At 46.7% G+C, this 16,149-nt stretch overlaps 1 protein-coding gene across 1 annotated transcript; it reads right to left on the reverse strand.

Annotated features, from left to right (window-relative positions):
• Nucleotides 1–316: 316 nt before the first annotated feature.
• On the reverse strand, nt 317–1,735 carry LOC128710229 (protein fork head). The gene has a single exon (XM_053805276.1). It carries the CDS (start codon nt 1,733–1,735, stop codon nt 317–319), a length of 1,419 nt encoding a protein of 472 aa, XP_053661251.1.
• Between the last annotated feature and the right edge of the window lie 14,414 nt (nt 1,736–16,149).

Genomic DNA, 16,149 nt, shown 5'->3' on the forward strand with positions numbered 1-16,149 from the left:
ACTCGTCCTCATCCAGCTCGGGACTCGTGGACAGATCGTGCTGCGAAGGATGCGGTTGATGATGGTGGCGATGGTACACGTACCGATTGGTCTGCAGATAGCTTCCGCCGTGACGCGCGTAGTTCGCCGTGCTGCTGAGTTGCGCAAGCTCCAACCATTGCTGGTCGTGCTCGGATGGCTGCTGGTGTTGCTGATACTGTTGCTGTTGCTGCTGGTGGTGCTGCTGGTGCTGCTGCTGTTGGTGCTGGGACACTGTCGGTGCGTCCGCAAAGTGGTAGTAGCCTTTCAACCGCACTTATGCCAGCGGATACTGATGTCACAAGCTGGTCGTGCCCGTGGACGCATGGTGGTAACCGAGGCTCTGGTGGTAGTACGAGTCCTGCCCGAGGGCGGCCGCCGCCGCGTGCGAGTTTGGCAGCGGACTCAGCCCATTGTACCCCGCGTACTGGCTCATTTCGTACATCTTGATGTCGGCCTTCGACTCGGTCGGCAGCAGCCGCGTGATCGAGAACGGGTGACTAGAGGGCGTGTAGCCGGCCGGTTCCTGCTTCAGGTGCATTGAATGGTATTCACCAAGCAGCGAAGGGTGGCAACGATTTACCATAGCCGTCAATTCCTCCTGCTGCAGCTGCTGGTGCGCCGGATGGTGGTGGTGGTGGTGCGTAGGGTGGTGCGAACCACCATGCTGTGAATGAGATTGTTGGGCTAAGCATAAGTCGGCCGTCGCGTGCAGCATTGCCAGCGCGTCCGCGTCTTTACCATGCGCACTGTTCAGCATGCCGTGCGTGTCGGCCGCACTGAGCTTCGACACATGCTCCGTCCGGTGGCTGTGATGGCTGTGGCTGTGGTGATGGTGATGATGATGGTGCTCCTCGTTCGGGTCCTTCTTGTCCGGGCTGCCGACCGCATCCAGGCTGCCCCCGTGGGCCGGACTCTTGTGGAGCGACCGCAGCACCTCCTTCTTCTCATCCTTGAAGCGCTTCTGGCGCCGGAGATAGCACCCGTTCTCGAACATGTTGCCCGAGTCGGGATGCAGCGTCCAGAACGAACCCTTGCCCGGTTTGTCCGGCGTGCGTGGCACCTTCACGAAGCAATCGTTGAAGCTGAGCGAATGCCGGATCGAGTTCTGCCACCGCTGCTGGTTCTGCCGGTAGAACGGGAACAGATCCATGATGAACTGGTATATTTCGGCGAGCGTCAGCATCTTGTGCGGGTTGTTCTGGATGGCCATCGTGATCAGGGAGATGTACGAGTAGGGTGGTTTCGCGTGCGTGTAGTTCCGCCGGTAGGTAGCGGCCGGTTTCTCGGTCCGCGCCCGCTGCAACGCCACCGAGTTGGGCGAGCTGGGGTCGCCCAGCACTTCGCGGCTTCCGGCCACGCTCGAGTACCCGGACATGGCCGCCATCGTGCTCATACCGTTGCCCCCCATGCACGACCCCATATTGCTGATCGGCGAGCCCATCGAGCTGTAGCCGATCGGTGTCGAGGTGAGACAGTTGCCCGACATGCTGTTCATGGCGGCACCCATCCCACCCATCCCCGGGCTGCCGAGTACCGTCGCCCCGAACCCACCGCCCTGCGGTGACACCGACGTCATGCCGCCCACCGCCATACCCATACTGTTCATGCTGCTGTACGTGGTGGCCATTGGGCTCATGTTGCCACCACCGGTACCACCACCGACCGCCATACTGCTGCTCGTGTTGATCGAGCTTTCCGGGTAAAGCTTTTGCATCTTTATCTATCTTTTCCGATATCCGTATCGCGCGCACATGCACACACACACACACTCGAACAAGCACGCAATTACACTTTCCGATAAGCGTTATCCTTAGCGATTAGGGAAATTTACCACGAGCAACACTCACACACACACACGCGCTCGCGCCCCTTCTTATCACCTAATGGCGCTTCTACTCACGCACCCTGCAGTCGTACCCAACGCGAGGGTAAATGGATCATGATCTGTGTTCACCTCTTATCGCTTACACTGACTCATATTTTCGCCTCTATCGGCATAACCGCACCATGGGGAACTTTCACTTGCCGACGCGTTAGCTCTAACGAACACTCTGCTGAACACTGGTTGAGTTTCTAGAAGACCTTTCCACCTTTTTTTATAACCGAATAACAATATTCGTCGATCGCTTAATTGTTAGTCTTGCGCAGCGAAATAATCTTCTCCGTACACTGTATCCAGCAGGATGAGCTAGCAATTTGTGCAACTATTCGCATCACACTGTACGTCGTGCAATTGGACAATTTTGTTTGGCCCTATCTCCACATGGCAGACAATTTATTACGACAAGCGTCACGAAGGTCCTTTAGGTCATGGCGATTTTTTCACTTCTGAACCTCACACTTGGGCACTCCGCACTTCACGAGTTAGTTTTATAACGTTTAAGATCTCTCGAGGATCGCCGATCGTCGGCGATCGATCGTTACGCACCAAATTCACACCACACGGCGGCAGATAGCACACATGCGCGCGAGCACGGCGAGCGATGTTCGGAGCGATCGGACGAAGATCACACCAGGATTGCAAAATCACAAACAACGCGCCTGATCGCCGAACGAATTATCGCCACGATTTCGGATGGTGTTGCTACTTCTGCTGCTACATCTACCGCTAAATCCCGCGGCTAATCGTGTAAAAAGACCAACCCGCCGGGAACACTTTGCGCGGGGCGAGAGAGCTTTATTATATTGATGTTTATATATTCTAATGTTGAACAAACTTCCCAAAGTCGGGCCCGCGATCTCGGCCGTGGCAGACAAGCGACAAGATGCGACTGTTTGCAGAGGGGAACAGCAACTATTTGGCTTTCAAACAGTATTTTCGAGCTGAAGTGCTCAAACTTTAAGTTGTACCCTGGCGCGCAACCGTTGTGTGCGTGACGGTGGTCCCCCGTTGGGCGGGTATTGGTGCGTTTCGTGTACGCATCTGTGCAGCCCAACAGGGGATGAACTTTTCCTCCAATCGGAGAACGTGTTGTGTGTGATGCCGCCGTTGAAAGGCGGAGCTACGCGTTTGCCGGGGGTTGCTGTTTTCCCTATTGCGTACGCTAAGGCGTGAGTTTCTGCTTTCCGCGTATTGGTACCGTGCACATCAATACATCAGCAAATTCTTAGAGATGGGTGTGTGTGTGTGAGTGCGTTTCGAAGGGAAATTTCCCGCTTTATCACACCACACGCTCGAGCGTGATGGAAGATACAGCAGAGCGCATGCGAATTAACGCCAGTGGCTTTTCCAGCCACATTCAACCCTGGTGCGATGACACACCACCACCACGATGAGAGTGTATTCGCCTTGACGCTAGTGTGTGTTTTTGTGTGGAAAATGGCTGTCCTTGCGGGGTGGTTTGAAGGTGGGAAAAACACATTTCCGTACGCACGCACACTGTTGCGCACTTTCGCGATGGATGAGACACCGATCCACCTTTCTTCCTGCGCACCGCACCCTTTTGTCTGCCGCTTTGCCCACCATCGACCCCCCGGTCCCGTGCTCTACAATGGCGTGCAAAACCGGAGCAAAGTGAATATCCGACCGGATGAGGCGGGTTACCGTTTGCACAGCGGGCCCGTAAGCTGTATGTGCGGGCCCACAGCATGCCGGCTAGTGGCAGGCCCGCTTCGAGGAATTGACAGTTTATCGATGGAAAAGACGCCAACCGCACTCGTAGTGACAATTTTTACGGTGACAGATTCGGTCGCGACAGGAAAATCGACCATCCGGGAATGTGGCCGAAAGCGAGAAAGAAGGAAAAAAAGGAAAAAGGGAGTTCTCCAAGCGAGTTGATCACTTTGCAATCGGTGATACAGTTAACTGTTTTGTCTTTTCCCAAAATTCTGATGTGTAATTCTAATTGTGCCGTGTAAGCGGCATATCAAGAAAGTAGTTTCCCGGAAGCAAAACACAGAATAGTTCTACAATCGTGCGAAATGTCGGTTCGGTTCGGTAGCGTGCAGCGGATGACGCTTACAGTGTTTCCGGAAGTGGCTGTGCGTCGATGATGGGCAGTTTAAGTTAACTGGAACAGGAAGAAATTCACGGCACACGGCCGATGGGAACATAAATTCCACCGAGCACGGCCATAAAACGGCTCTCGAACGGCCGTTTGTAATGTTAGATAGTGCGACGGCCATATCGGTATGACCGTCTGTCGCCCGATCGTGTTGAGATTGGTAAGTGAAGTGAACACGGGTGTAGCGATAGTTGTGTTCGCGCTTATTTTTATCTTATCAGCCGGAAAGTTTGTTTTATTTTATTTTAAATGTTATTTGCTTCTTTTTAATTTTTTTCCCCCCTTTCCGAAGTCCATTTCCTTGTCGAGCGATGGCAGCGGATTAGTTAGGAAGGGCCGTGATGTGCACTGTACTTCGTCATACTAAGCGTGATGGGTGCCCGTTGTCTGATTCGTCATCTTGATAGCACACTTTTAATAGTTGCGCAGTATCCGTCCATGAGGACATGAAAACTAAAAACATCTATAAGGGCTGCATGGAAATAGGAACTAATAATGAAAAGAAGTGAAGGGGAAATCCACAAATGAAAATGTCGCTGAATAGCAAACAATTGATGTTGTTGTGAAAACCATATTTGTCACAAAGAGCCCAAGCCAACAATCGTTTTCGTAGTAGAAAAATAAGTTCTAATCCTTTTGTTTTTGCTGGTACGAAAACGTTTTTTGTTGTTTTTATTTTATTTCGGCCACATGAAGTCCATTGCATTGCAACAATAAAATAAGAGTTTAGAAATTTGTAATTTGAACAATAGTTAAAAGTTATAACAGGTTGTAGGATGAGCTAACCATAATTTTATTAAGCTTATTTTGCTAATTTTTGGTGTTGTCTGGAGTGATTTTTGTATCATATGTACCGACAAGAGCCGTCGCCACGGCTAAACTACCGGGCTGCCCCATTATCCTCCAAGAATCTAAGTCCTAAAAGTTCAATGATAATGAGATGGCACATAGAGACTACGGTCCGCTAAGGATTCGTTCGTCTCTCTCCCTGACAAGTTCATTTGGCAAATAACTATTTTTTTTCTCTCAGATTTACCAACGAATTAAGGTGTTTTTTTACTACGGTGGATGGGTCCATACAAGATGTGATCTACGACATTCGGTGTATTTGAACATGCGTTGTATCACGAAACCATACTACAGATAATTCAATTACATTAAACATTTTATAGCACGTTTTTTTGTGTTATCTAAAACTTTCCCTCTTTATATAGTTCTTTTTAATGCACAAAATATTAATTATTTTCACCTGAGCAGAGTTAGGTGCCCAGATTGGGACATTTGTGGCAGAAAAGCGCTTTAAATACCTCGTCTAAAGTGATATCACTTGTAGAGGATAATTTGAATTACAGTATCTCAGTATTTCCGTTTAGAATAAACGTCGATCATTTGCATATATTTCGCTGTTGTTTACGAATCTTAGGAAAATGTTGAAAAGCATCACAATATACCATGACCCAAGAAAAGAACAGTGGAAAAAACTTGCTTGAATTGAATTTTTGAACGCAATACAACAATTTTGTGCAACCTTATTTAAGATTGATTAGCGCTTTCAAGAGACGCTTTAAAACATAAATGCTACTTTGAACGATTTCAACTTCCTTCTTTCAAATCTTCTCCTAAGTTAAAGATTGATCGAAGCAATTAAAGTGTTTGTTTATAGTATTTTGTATGATCGATATTTCTAAATTATTTGTTGAAAACTTTATTCTGCCTTTATCGCTTTTAACAATATTTCAAGCCCGATGAATGCATATAAACTGCTGTAGTAACTCAAGCATTTGAGAATGTCGTATGACTAACTCCGAGCTGGAGGAAACCATTGTCCAAGATTAGACATTTTCTTTCTTCGTTGCATTTCATCATCCAATCTTGTTCACTTCTTCCAGTCAAGATGCGCTCGAACAGTTCCAACATCAGACGACCGGCGCTTATCATCCGATTCCGGGAACACCAACCAGCACGTTGCAACGCGTCGTGAAAAACGAAACATCATTCACCGTGGCCTTAAATCATTCCGCTTCTTCCGGCACTGCAGCAAACCGATTGGTGCCGTACCAAGCGATGGAAACGATGACATTGTCCCGGGACCAAATCCGGCATCCAAGCGTGTTTCGTAGCCGTCACTATCTGCGCCCGGAGCCGCAGTTGGCCATGTTCTTGTTCTATCTTTCGCGCTTATCATTATGCATACAACCGCACACATACACACACTCCTACAGATACAGTCAGGGTAAATACTGAATGGCAGCGACATTACCTGGATCGTCTCATGGCGGCGACCGAAAGCATTGGAACGCATAGCAGTCGGATCGGTTTAAAGTTCCCCATCCGTAGGCCCGGTTGGGTATCTCGAAACGAACCCGAACTTATTTGCTTACAATTCCGCACCCCAACACCCCTAGCACCATCCCATATTGCGAAGCGCGAGCAACACATTTGAATAAGGATAAGGTCATCAACGTACGTCGGCCTTTTTTCCGTGGACTTTCGATGACTCGTACGCGTATGGCTCGTGAGGACAGGAGGGAAGGAGGTTTGTGGCGCAAGGACAGGTGGTGAAGCCACAGCTGCCTGGTGGCCATTTTATGATGCGTATGCGTGCGTGCATTCGAGAATGTTTGAAGATTGCTCGCTCTTCCCTTGTTGCGTTCGGGCTCGGGTAGACTGATAAGAACACGGAATCACAGAATCAAAGCTGCCGGCAGGACGCATTTCCCCGGGGGTTTCGGAAATCTCGAGGGGTAGATTTTATGACACAGTGCTCTGCAAGATGATCGTATCGCGCCTGTGTACACTGTGCGCGAATAAGTGTGTATGTGTGTTGGGATGTGTTTAAGGAAAGCCAACGCAACAACCCAATTTGTTCTTTGTGCTGCGTGGCAGCCAACGAAAGGCAACGGCGACGCCATGACGCAGATTGTCTTCTTTGAACGAGCAGAGGCTGCTGTTGTTTACCGAAAGTATCATATAGCGATAATACGTGCCTCGATGCGGAAGGAAAGTACGCTAAGATGTCGCTTCCCGGCCCGCATCTCCCTTTTCCTTGATCGTGCGCATCTGCCAGATTCGTCCCAGCCATCCCGCCCGGTTCGGTTTGTTCGCTGACGAACTTCTTTGTTCGCCGACCAAACCGGCCAAGGATGGGCGCAAGATGCGCGGCAAAAGCTTAGTCATCATTCGTACTATCGAACGGGTGTGCTCACTCATCACGGTGGCCAATGGCTGGTTTGTCGGGCATAATGGGGGCTCGATGAAATCTGTGGCACGGATCCTTGGGAGCTTCGTTTCCTGGATAAAACTTTTGCCTCGCCAGCCATTTTGTACGCCGGCTTGTGCTGAGTCAAGCAATCCGCACCGGGACGGGTTGCCGGGAAGAAAGGGAAGATCTCCAGGCGGTTTTTGCAATCATTCTCCTTTTGCAAGCGACGGAAGAAGTTCTTCGCAAGGTTGGACCGTATCACTTACGCGTTTGCCAAGTGATGGATTAAATGTGCAAGCTTTGGTAAGCTTTGTTTGTGGCGCTCGGGGTAAATGAAGGTAAACATGTATGACCGATCGGGCCGAGGGTGATAAGATGTGCGAAATAATGCTCATCCCGAATGGCGCCACAATGAAGCGCTAGGCTTAAAGTGTGGAGATGGTTAGGGTTCAGCTGTGGGCATAACGTTTAATTATGAGTTTGGAATTTAAGCTTGTGTTTTTAAAATCGAAAACGAATCGTTCTATTTCGAGCAATTAACGAATTCACATTAAAAATAAATAATATTAGATTTAGTTATGAACAAAGAGCAATCTATCGGATTAAGAACGCCAGAATCGGAAAAAAGGAAGCGTTATCCCGAGGGAAATTTGACTGCTGATTGGTGGAAACGATCAGATCCGCCTTCAAATAAGATTAGTTTTGTCGATCTATATACCGCCATATATGCGTGTAAAATTAGCCATCAAAATACTCTTCCCATAGCTGCTGAATTCTCCGCACGTAATGATAGAATCATTGCAATAAATGCTTCTATAGAAAAATTGATATACAATCCCTGTCAATTCCAATTACATTTTTGATACAATTCCATGAATGAAATAGTAAAAATGGTCGTCTTGATCACTGAATCATCCTGCGTCCATCGAACCATGCTCTTTTAACCATCTTTTTTACTAAAAACCATCCATTAAATGTACAAATATATCTGTTAAAATATTTGTATCCATCCGGAGCTTCACCTTGGCTCGTATTTTTTCTAATTTTCTTGCCAAATAATTTAAATGTCGTTATAATTTATAGTAAAATTGTAGCGAACGTGGTAAGGGATCATTATCGACAAAGAACGATAATTAAAGAGGCAAAAATCACTTCGGGCCTTACTATACCGACCCAAAATACCTTCGGCTGTCGATGCTATACAGTTTGGTTTGTTTGTCTTAAATGTTGCCCTTTTTACCATAACAAATAAACCATCGAGTCTTGCTTTCAGTATTACGACGCAAAATCAAACGAATTCATTATCCTGTGATAAACTAATCCGTTTATTTGAGAGATTATAATTCAAAACTATCTTATCTGTTATGTTCCATCACTACCTCAATTCCAATAGATACGGCGGTTGTAAATTTATTTTAACAAGAACCTTTCTACCTTCTGCCCGCTTTTGCTTTGTTTATCTTTGCCTGCGTTGTTCGATTGGGTTGTAAGTGATAATGGGTGGTTTATCAAATCAAACGCCACCGGCGTGGCGTGCCGCCAGCTGGCCACAAACATAACAATCGATGTATGTTTTTTTTTTGTTATCAAATTAACCGACAAAAAAAAAGCTTCCCTTCAACCAGAGTAACACATACAGGTAGCTTGGACGCTCGTTGTTTTCGTTCGCTGATTATTTGATTCGATTCAATGAACGTGAGTTTTATTTTTGTTTTGTTTTGAAATCAACTTTCTTCTTTATCTATTTGTTCACGGCGAGCCGCAATGGCACCAGCGCTGGGCCTGTGCATTTTAAGATTGACTAATTTCGAAACACGGCTAATCGATAACTGACGCTGCCCTGGACGTGGGCTCAATCAATGTGTGGTGCGTGATGTTTTGGCCATTGTTGTGATTTTCTTACGCTTCTCTATCGATGTCGTTTTTTTCCTTATTTCCGTTTTGGCACGCGACATGCGTACCTTCGGAGCGGCAAGGCTTTATCAGAAGTTATTAGACGTGCGTAACCGTTTACCGACGGCATTTGATAGTTGATAATATTAGTGTGTATTTTTTTGTGTGTTTGGATTTATTGATATGATGACGGCTTGATCGGTACGTGGAGCCAACGACGTATCGGCGCGGGATTATATTTGTCACGATATTTATTGGACTTGAATGAATCACCAAATCAGTAGTTGCTTGACAAATGTAGACAACTCATTTTGCATCCAACATACTAAAACAACCGAGGAACCACTGGCCAGCGGAGTTAAAACCGTGTTTACCAAAATAATTTGTGCTAAAGCTGAGCTTTAAAGCTCCCTCTCACGCGCATCATTAAATAAAGTACTCATGAGAGCTTTGCTATATTAGCTATGGCCGTATACCATTGCCTGCCATCGTTAGGTTGGTTGCAAGGGGTTGTGGAAGAAACACAGACCCACCATGGCTTGCTTAGTTGTTTGTTTTCTCCATTCCCGGCATTCCGGCAAATGTTTGTTTTCACAAAAAATCATCGTATCATTACAATAATCACATAGCATCCGACTTCCACTGGCCCACCGCCCATCAGGGCTGGTCCGCTGGTTTGGTGCCGACGGAAGAACTGAGAGTTGAACACGACATACAACGAAAAAAAACAACCCTCCCGCCGGAGAACCAATGGAAGGAAACAACCGATACCGAATCAACAGCAACCAAATCCCAACTCCAAATTTTAAGGCCTTAAAGTGTCTGCTGGCAGTACGAAACCGCAGCCCCGCACGACAAAGTTGGCGGGTCGGGACGAGTGGAACCCGGCCCAGGTAAGTGAAAATGTACATAAATCTCATCGCATCGCATCGAGAAACCATCTCACCTCCGAAAAATCACAGCTAATAATTAAGAAATAAACATTGTTAAAGCTTATCGGACAAACATCGGCCCCGGTATCGGGGTGGCATCGGACGAAATGGTGGGGGGGTGTACCGCAGGGGAAGAATAAAAATTGTTTGTCTAAATATTGTCTCGGTTTTCTCGTTTTCACTCGAAGCACCCGCAAAACACACCCGAAAACGCCCCGCGGGCAGATAATCCGAAACCGTTTGGTGCCGAACGAGGCACGGCAAAAGGTGAGGTCAGTCGTGTGACTTAAGACAGTTGACGTCTGGTCAGTTTGAATGAGGTTTCGGACCTCTATCTCTCTCTCTCTCTCTCTCTCTCTCTTTCTGTTTCTCTTTCACACTATTTGGAGGGAGGGGAAAGATTTTTATGCAATGCGTACTTCTGACCCTTACCTGCACGATCATCATTGATCGATATCAGATACCCACGCCAAGATGATGCCGTACCGGCGTCAAAAGTCACACCACAAAAGTTGGCCGTTGTCAGTCTTTGACAGTGGTCTGCAGCTGTTGCCTTCCGGATCCTCTATTGCACACACACCCTACCCCTTAGCACTGCGCTCGCTTATCTGTACCCGATCCGGTACGGTACGGAAAAGGGCGCAATTCAATTACAACAACGCCCTTGCGAACCGACGGGCAATGTGCTTTTTTACCTCAATGCGTTACTGTTTACGGTGGACAGTCGCTATTGAACTCAAAGGGACAAATTGTTAGAGCAGATCGGGGATTCAGACGCCCCCCCCGGATCGTAACACTGTGTTCAGACGCGTGTCCCAATTATACCGTGGTCAGTCAGTTAGGCATTACTGTCGAATTGGGAGAATAAAAAATGACTTGTCATTGGACGAGTTGGACATTTTATTGGACATCGATTCGATGCAGTTTGACGTGGAGTTCCAGGATCTCTTCATGATCATTAGTGGTAAAGTGTGATGCCACAGTATGATGCAGCAATTTTGTTGATGTAGTTTTGAACATTCCATACGCGACTTGAAAGATGCCTTTAAATATTCAACGCTGTTGTGCAACAACATTATCTACTGGCTTGCTATAACATTTGTTTTGTGTAATACAAAACCATTAAAATAGAGTTTTATAATATTAATGGCATTATCATTTCTTCGGCACAAAACAATCGATCGTTTGAATTCGGGCGCTGTGCACCTGCGGAGCGTGCAGTTTGAAGTGATCAGCTTCTCACTCTCCGTCCACTGATCGGACTGGGTCGGACGTGCTCAAAACGCCAACTGCATTCGTCCGTGATATCTAGCACCCGGACCACCCAAGCTCGTTCAATCCTTCGAGTACGCGTCCGAGCAGTGTATCAGCGAGGCTGTTGGCAGTGACATCATTCGACGGTACTCAGGAACGGCCCGTGCTGGAGAAGACTTTATTTATAGAAGCCTACGCCGGATCCAGCCCCAGCAAGGCAAACAAATTATGCTTAAATGGTAAGAAAACCGGGGGACAGTTCAGCGTGCGTGGCGTTGTTGGAAGCGATAAAAATGCGTGCGCTGTACTGTAGAGAAGGTGATTTTTAACCGATGAAGAGAAGTTGCAGCTCGCGACTATATGAAGATTTACATTTAATCTTTTCGAAATTTTAATCACACATGCTGATGAAATCATTGGCAGCAGCTTTTGTGTTTCTTCTTCCTCTAAACCACTTTTACGGCCTTTTACAAACTCCAGCAACAAAAGGATCATCGTAATGAATGTTTACTGCCGTAAATTTTTGCTACAAAGCACCGCAGACAGGAACGCACGTATATGTGCATAAGATTATTAGATGAATACCGACCGGTAGCAACATATTAGTGGAACTCAGTGGAAAGGATTAACCCCATAATGATATTGACACACTTCAGGTACTCAAGGACCGTCCCGTCCTCGGCAGTTGCGTTCGATCCGGTAGCCTCGGGCTGTACGCTTCAAAAGGGGCCTGAGAATAGCACCAGGACCTTCCGCTAGGCCGGATATAATAGCGACGAATTTGGTCATGCATAGGAGATGTAGAACAATAGACAAAACCTCAATACGCGTACATACCGGGCGTAAGTTCCGGGATGGAAGTATGCTTTCTTTTCAACACTACGCCCCTACCTCCGACGCAGACATCGTCACTACGCTCGTAGCAAACACCTGTAGCATGGCGCATGTCGCCCTCACTGTCGATGCTCTCCGGCTTCTTGTGAATAATGAATATTAAAGTAGCATTTTGTTGTGCTGAGGAATTCCGTTTTTCACAAAGTGGGAAACCGACCGATTGGTTCCCTTTTTTCGTCCTTTGCTTTGGGAAAGGATGCGAGATTGACGGGACCGGCTGGTCTTCTGACCAGCAAAGAAGCGGCAATTCATTCAAAAACTGAGAGCATATCTACTTTTGTTTCGACGGTACAGGTCGATCGTGGCTAGAAATCTTGGAGAATTCTTCTTAGAGAACCAACAAAAAAAAGGATAAGCAACGGCTACGGTCGCGTTCATTCATAAGGGCTGAAAAAGTGCTGTCTTTTCTGGGGTCTGCTTCTTTCAATTTCCATATTGCACTTGAACTTTAATCTTTTCCGTGCCATGGTTGACTTCGCTTCCATAAGTATCGTCTTGAGATGGTTTTTTTGTTGAAGATTTGGCATTGTTTTATTCGTTAAACAATGTCGGAAATGATTCTTTTGCTACGTCGTCCACTTCCTGGACCCGGATCGCTTTGGACGATCTGTTCGATAAGCTAACGGTTGGCGATGAAACTTCAGCGTGAAGCGATTTTTTTTTGTCGTACTTTTCGGAAGAATTCCTTCCTTCCTCTCACATCAGGATCGGTGGCTGTCGTTGTCGGCTTTCCAGCAATTGGTGAGTGAGTGAGTGAAAACGGTACGGCAGCTTTTCGAAATGCCACTTAGCAGCACAATAACGCACGGAACGGACCATGAAATTGAAGGCAGGACAATGGATAGCATCGCCGTCGTTGCTTCCTTGCACGATCTGCTTTCGGAAGATCTTTTTCTGCTCTCTAAAAACACGCTCGCACACAGAAATCAGCATACCGTTTCCAGTTTTCCGTGACCTACTCATCAGACCGGCTCGTCAAGACAACTCGCACGCCATTGCACCGCGCACCGCGGCTTTCGTTTTCACCCTCGATGGACATTACAGTCAGTGCGTGTACGGGTTTATCAAATTTAATTAACATGTGATTGTTAAAAAGGAATATTTCCGTCCCGGCGCGGTAAAAGGTGCGCGTCCCGGAGGGGGAGGGTGGTATAGGCTTGGTACCTGCAGGCCGAAGAGAGCACCACTCATGCGGCGGCAGTCATTGATTGCAATCCGCAAAACGGTTCGAAACGCTCGGGGACCTCCGACGATGGCTTGCCGGTTGCGTTTCCAACCCGTCCCGTAGGGTGTAGCCACCGTCACCAGTCGCACATCACTCTTCACACAGCCAAAGGGTGTGAATTTATTCGAAATGAAATAACACAAAACGAGAGAAGAAACGATACGGCTAGAACGTTTTATTGCCTTTCTGTGCGTACGTGAACTTTGTGGCGTTAGTTTGTTGTTAAGAGCGTCCGTTCAATGTATGGGATAAAAAGACAAAAGGCGTCCGAAAAGTGACCGTTCACCGTGGGTAGGTAGCGGTCGGTCAGTGAGCCTCGGGAGGCTTTACGGACGAAGCTCCCATTGCCCGGCGTCGGCATCGATTGAAACGCGGAAGATTTTGATCGATCAAGCCGGGCGTCCGGCATGGGATCCATCCCCTGCTGAAGGACACTCACTAGAAATGACTCGTCAAGATAGGGATGGTACCGTGGTGAAATGCAGAACAAGTGGACACTTATTCCCTTTTTGACGAGCACGCACCACAACAATGGTTCTGATTGAGCTTTCGAGAGGATCGCGTTCTAAACGCGGACCACCCAAGCAGATACCGGTCCGGCCGACCGGGAATGCTTTATCGGACGGGGTTGGAATTTCGTTCCCAAGAAGCCGGACGGATTACCACCACCGGTGGCTACCGGTTGCAACGATGACGATGCGTCTCCGCTGGTGAGCTTTCTGCTGGCTCCGCTCGCAGATCGGTTCAATAGCGTTCATTCATAAAACTTGCCGCTGCTCTTACCATCTTTCTGGCGCACATTTTAGCCAGGTAAATGATCGTTTGTTAAGTCGGGAGATTAATATGGCTGTTGGTTTTGCAATTCCTTTTGCGCAACAAACGCGCACGGGTGTCATCGGGAACAAGCGCGACAGTTCAACGGTTTCCCGTTTTGTGACCTCCAGCGGCTGGCGGCGCACCGTAACACACCGGGAGTGCAGTGCAGGCTAGGCTCAAAAGGAGCGGCCACATGCGACATGCAACTGATCAATGGGTCCGATTGTTGCACAAATTGAGGTGACCTTAAATATTGCTAAATGCCAGGGGTTTTTCTGTCGCCGGACAGGAAGTTGCGCATTCGTACGTGGTTTATGGCGGTGGCCGATTGTACACCGGCTTGTCGGAGGTCGGAAATTGTTCCGTTTGGTGCGTGAAAGCGAACCGTTAGTACAACAAAAGCGTTAAATTTTTTGCTTTCTGCAGGGAAAAGCGATTGTATTGTAATGTACGAACACATTACGGACCGTGTAGGGGTCGCAAGCGGTTTGTAAATTTCCATCACAGGGAAGATTCCAAAATCCAAATGTTTGCAAGGTAAACAAGATGCATGTTGCACACTTAACATACCAAAGGGACTTTCGATGCCATTGTGGCTCTGTATGGACCATGGGAAAATTTGGAGTTCATAAATAGAATCATAGTAATTTACGTTTAACGATTAACATGAATTTTTGTAATAAATTGGATGTAAAACAAATGATTGTTCAACTCCTAAAATAATACCATAATAAATTATGTATTAATAGCAATACACGTTTTCATTGAAAAACTATTAAAATCTCTCTTTTTATATGGTAAAATAAACAATTCAAGACGATTCTGTATTTTAGCATTTTTTTTTAATTTATTGTAATTTGATCAGTCTTCTGAGTTGCATTTTTTATGGATTTGTAAGTGAACAACTCAATAGTTTAGATTGATTTACGCTTTAACAAAACAATACCTAATAATATAAAACGTTTGAGAAAATTTAAAATAATATATATAAACGCTGGCGTTCAAGTTTTTAGTTTTTTTTTTAGTTTTTAAAAGATTTGCAGGCATTGATTAGGTAGTTTTAAAGAAGAATATCTACTGAGATGACATACTTGACTCATCTTCAGATCTACTTGTCTCGTTTTTTCCGTGCGGAGAAAATAACAGATTTTGCCCTTAAAACTCTGTTAAATGTACCTGAAAAACTTTAAAATCAATACGGTTTCTTCTAAATATAACCTTTTTATTTATTGATACCACAGAAATAAAAGTTTCAAAGTATCGTCTAAGCAAAAAAAAACTGTAGTTGGTGGCTAAAATATCAATAAAAAATACATCCCGCCCTCACTGACGTTATGAATCTTTAATATCACTCCCAAAGTATCCTGCCATTGTCCCCAGGAGCAGCTTGTATTACAAGTTTTCGCCATAATCTCGACAAACACCACCCCACGCGACCGATTCGGAACCGGGCGAGCACTTCAAAGGGATCATCCCAAGACCGGTCCCATAGTCCCCAACGGAAAACTTCAATACCGACTGAATAACTGTAATACTTAATTTAATCCACCCTTTTCGATGGAACCCCACCCGGAGCTTTCCACCCGCGTGCCTATTCTCGGGCCATTGTTTATCACACTGGTACCGTTCAGTACCGGGAGCGAAAATCCCGGCAATTGACGAGTGAAAGACGCATTTGCCCGTGATTGCCCGACCGAGAACGTGATAATCTTCAATTTCTTTCCAACCATTCGGGTCCCCTGGTAAGCGGTTGGTCCTCCGTTGTCTGGTCGGGCCCCGCGAGCGATAAATCAGCAACCAGCCGCAAAAGCGAATCGTTCGCTGCGTTACCCCTGCCGGGATTGTTGGAATGCTAATAAACGTGCCGTACCGAATCGATCGAGGGTTTGGGCGAGTTTTCCTGCAGGG

Source organism: Anopheles marshallii, chromosome 2, assembly GCF_943734725.1.
Source record: "Anopheles marshallii chromosome 2, idAnoMarsDA_429_01, whole genome shotgun sequence".
Lineage (NCBI taxonomy): Eukaryota > Metazoa > Arthropoda > Insecta > Diptera > Culicidae > Anopheles > Anopheles marshallii.

Excerpts from the sequence above, each read along its gene's own strand:
- LOC128710229 (XM_053805276.1), bottom strand. The coding sequence starts at position 1,735 with ATGCAAAAGCTTTACCCGGAAAGCTCGATCAACACGAGCAGCAGTATG.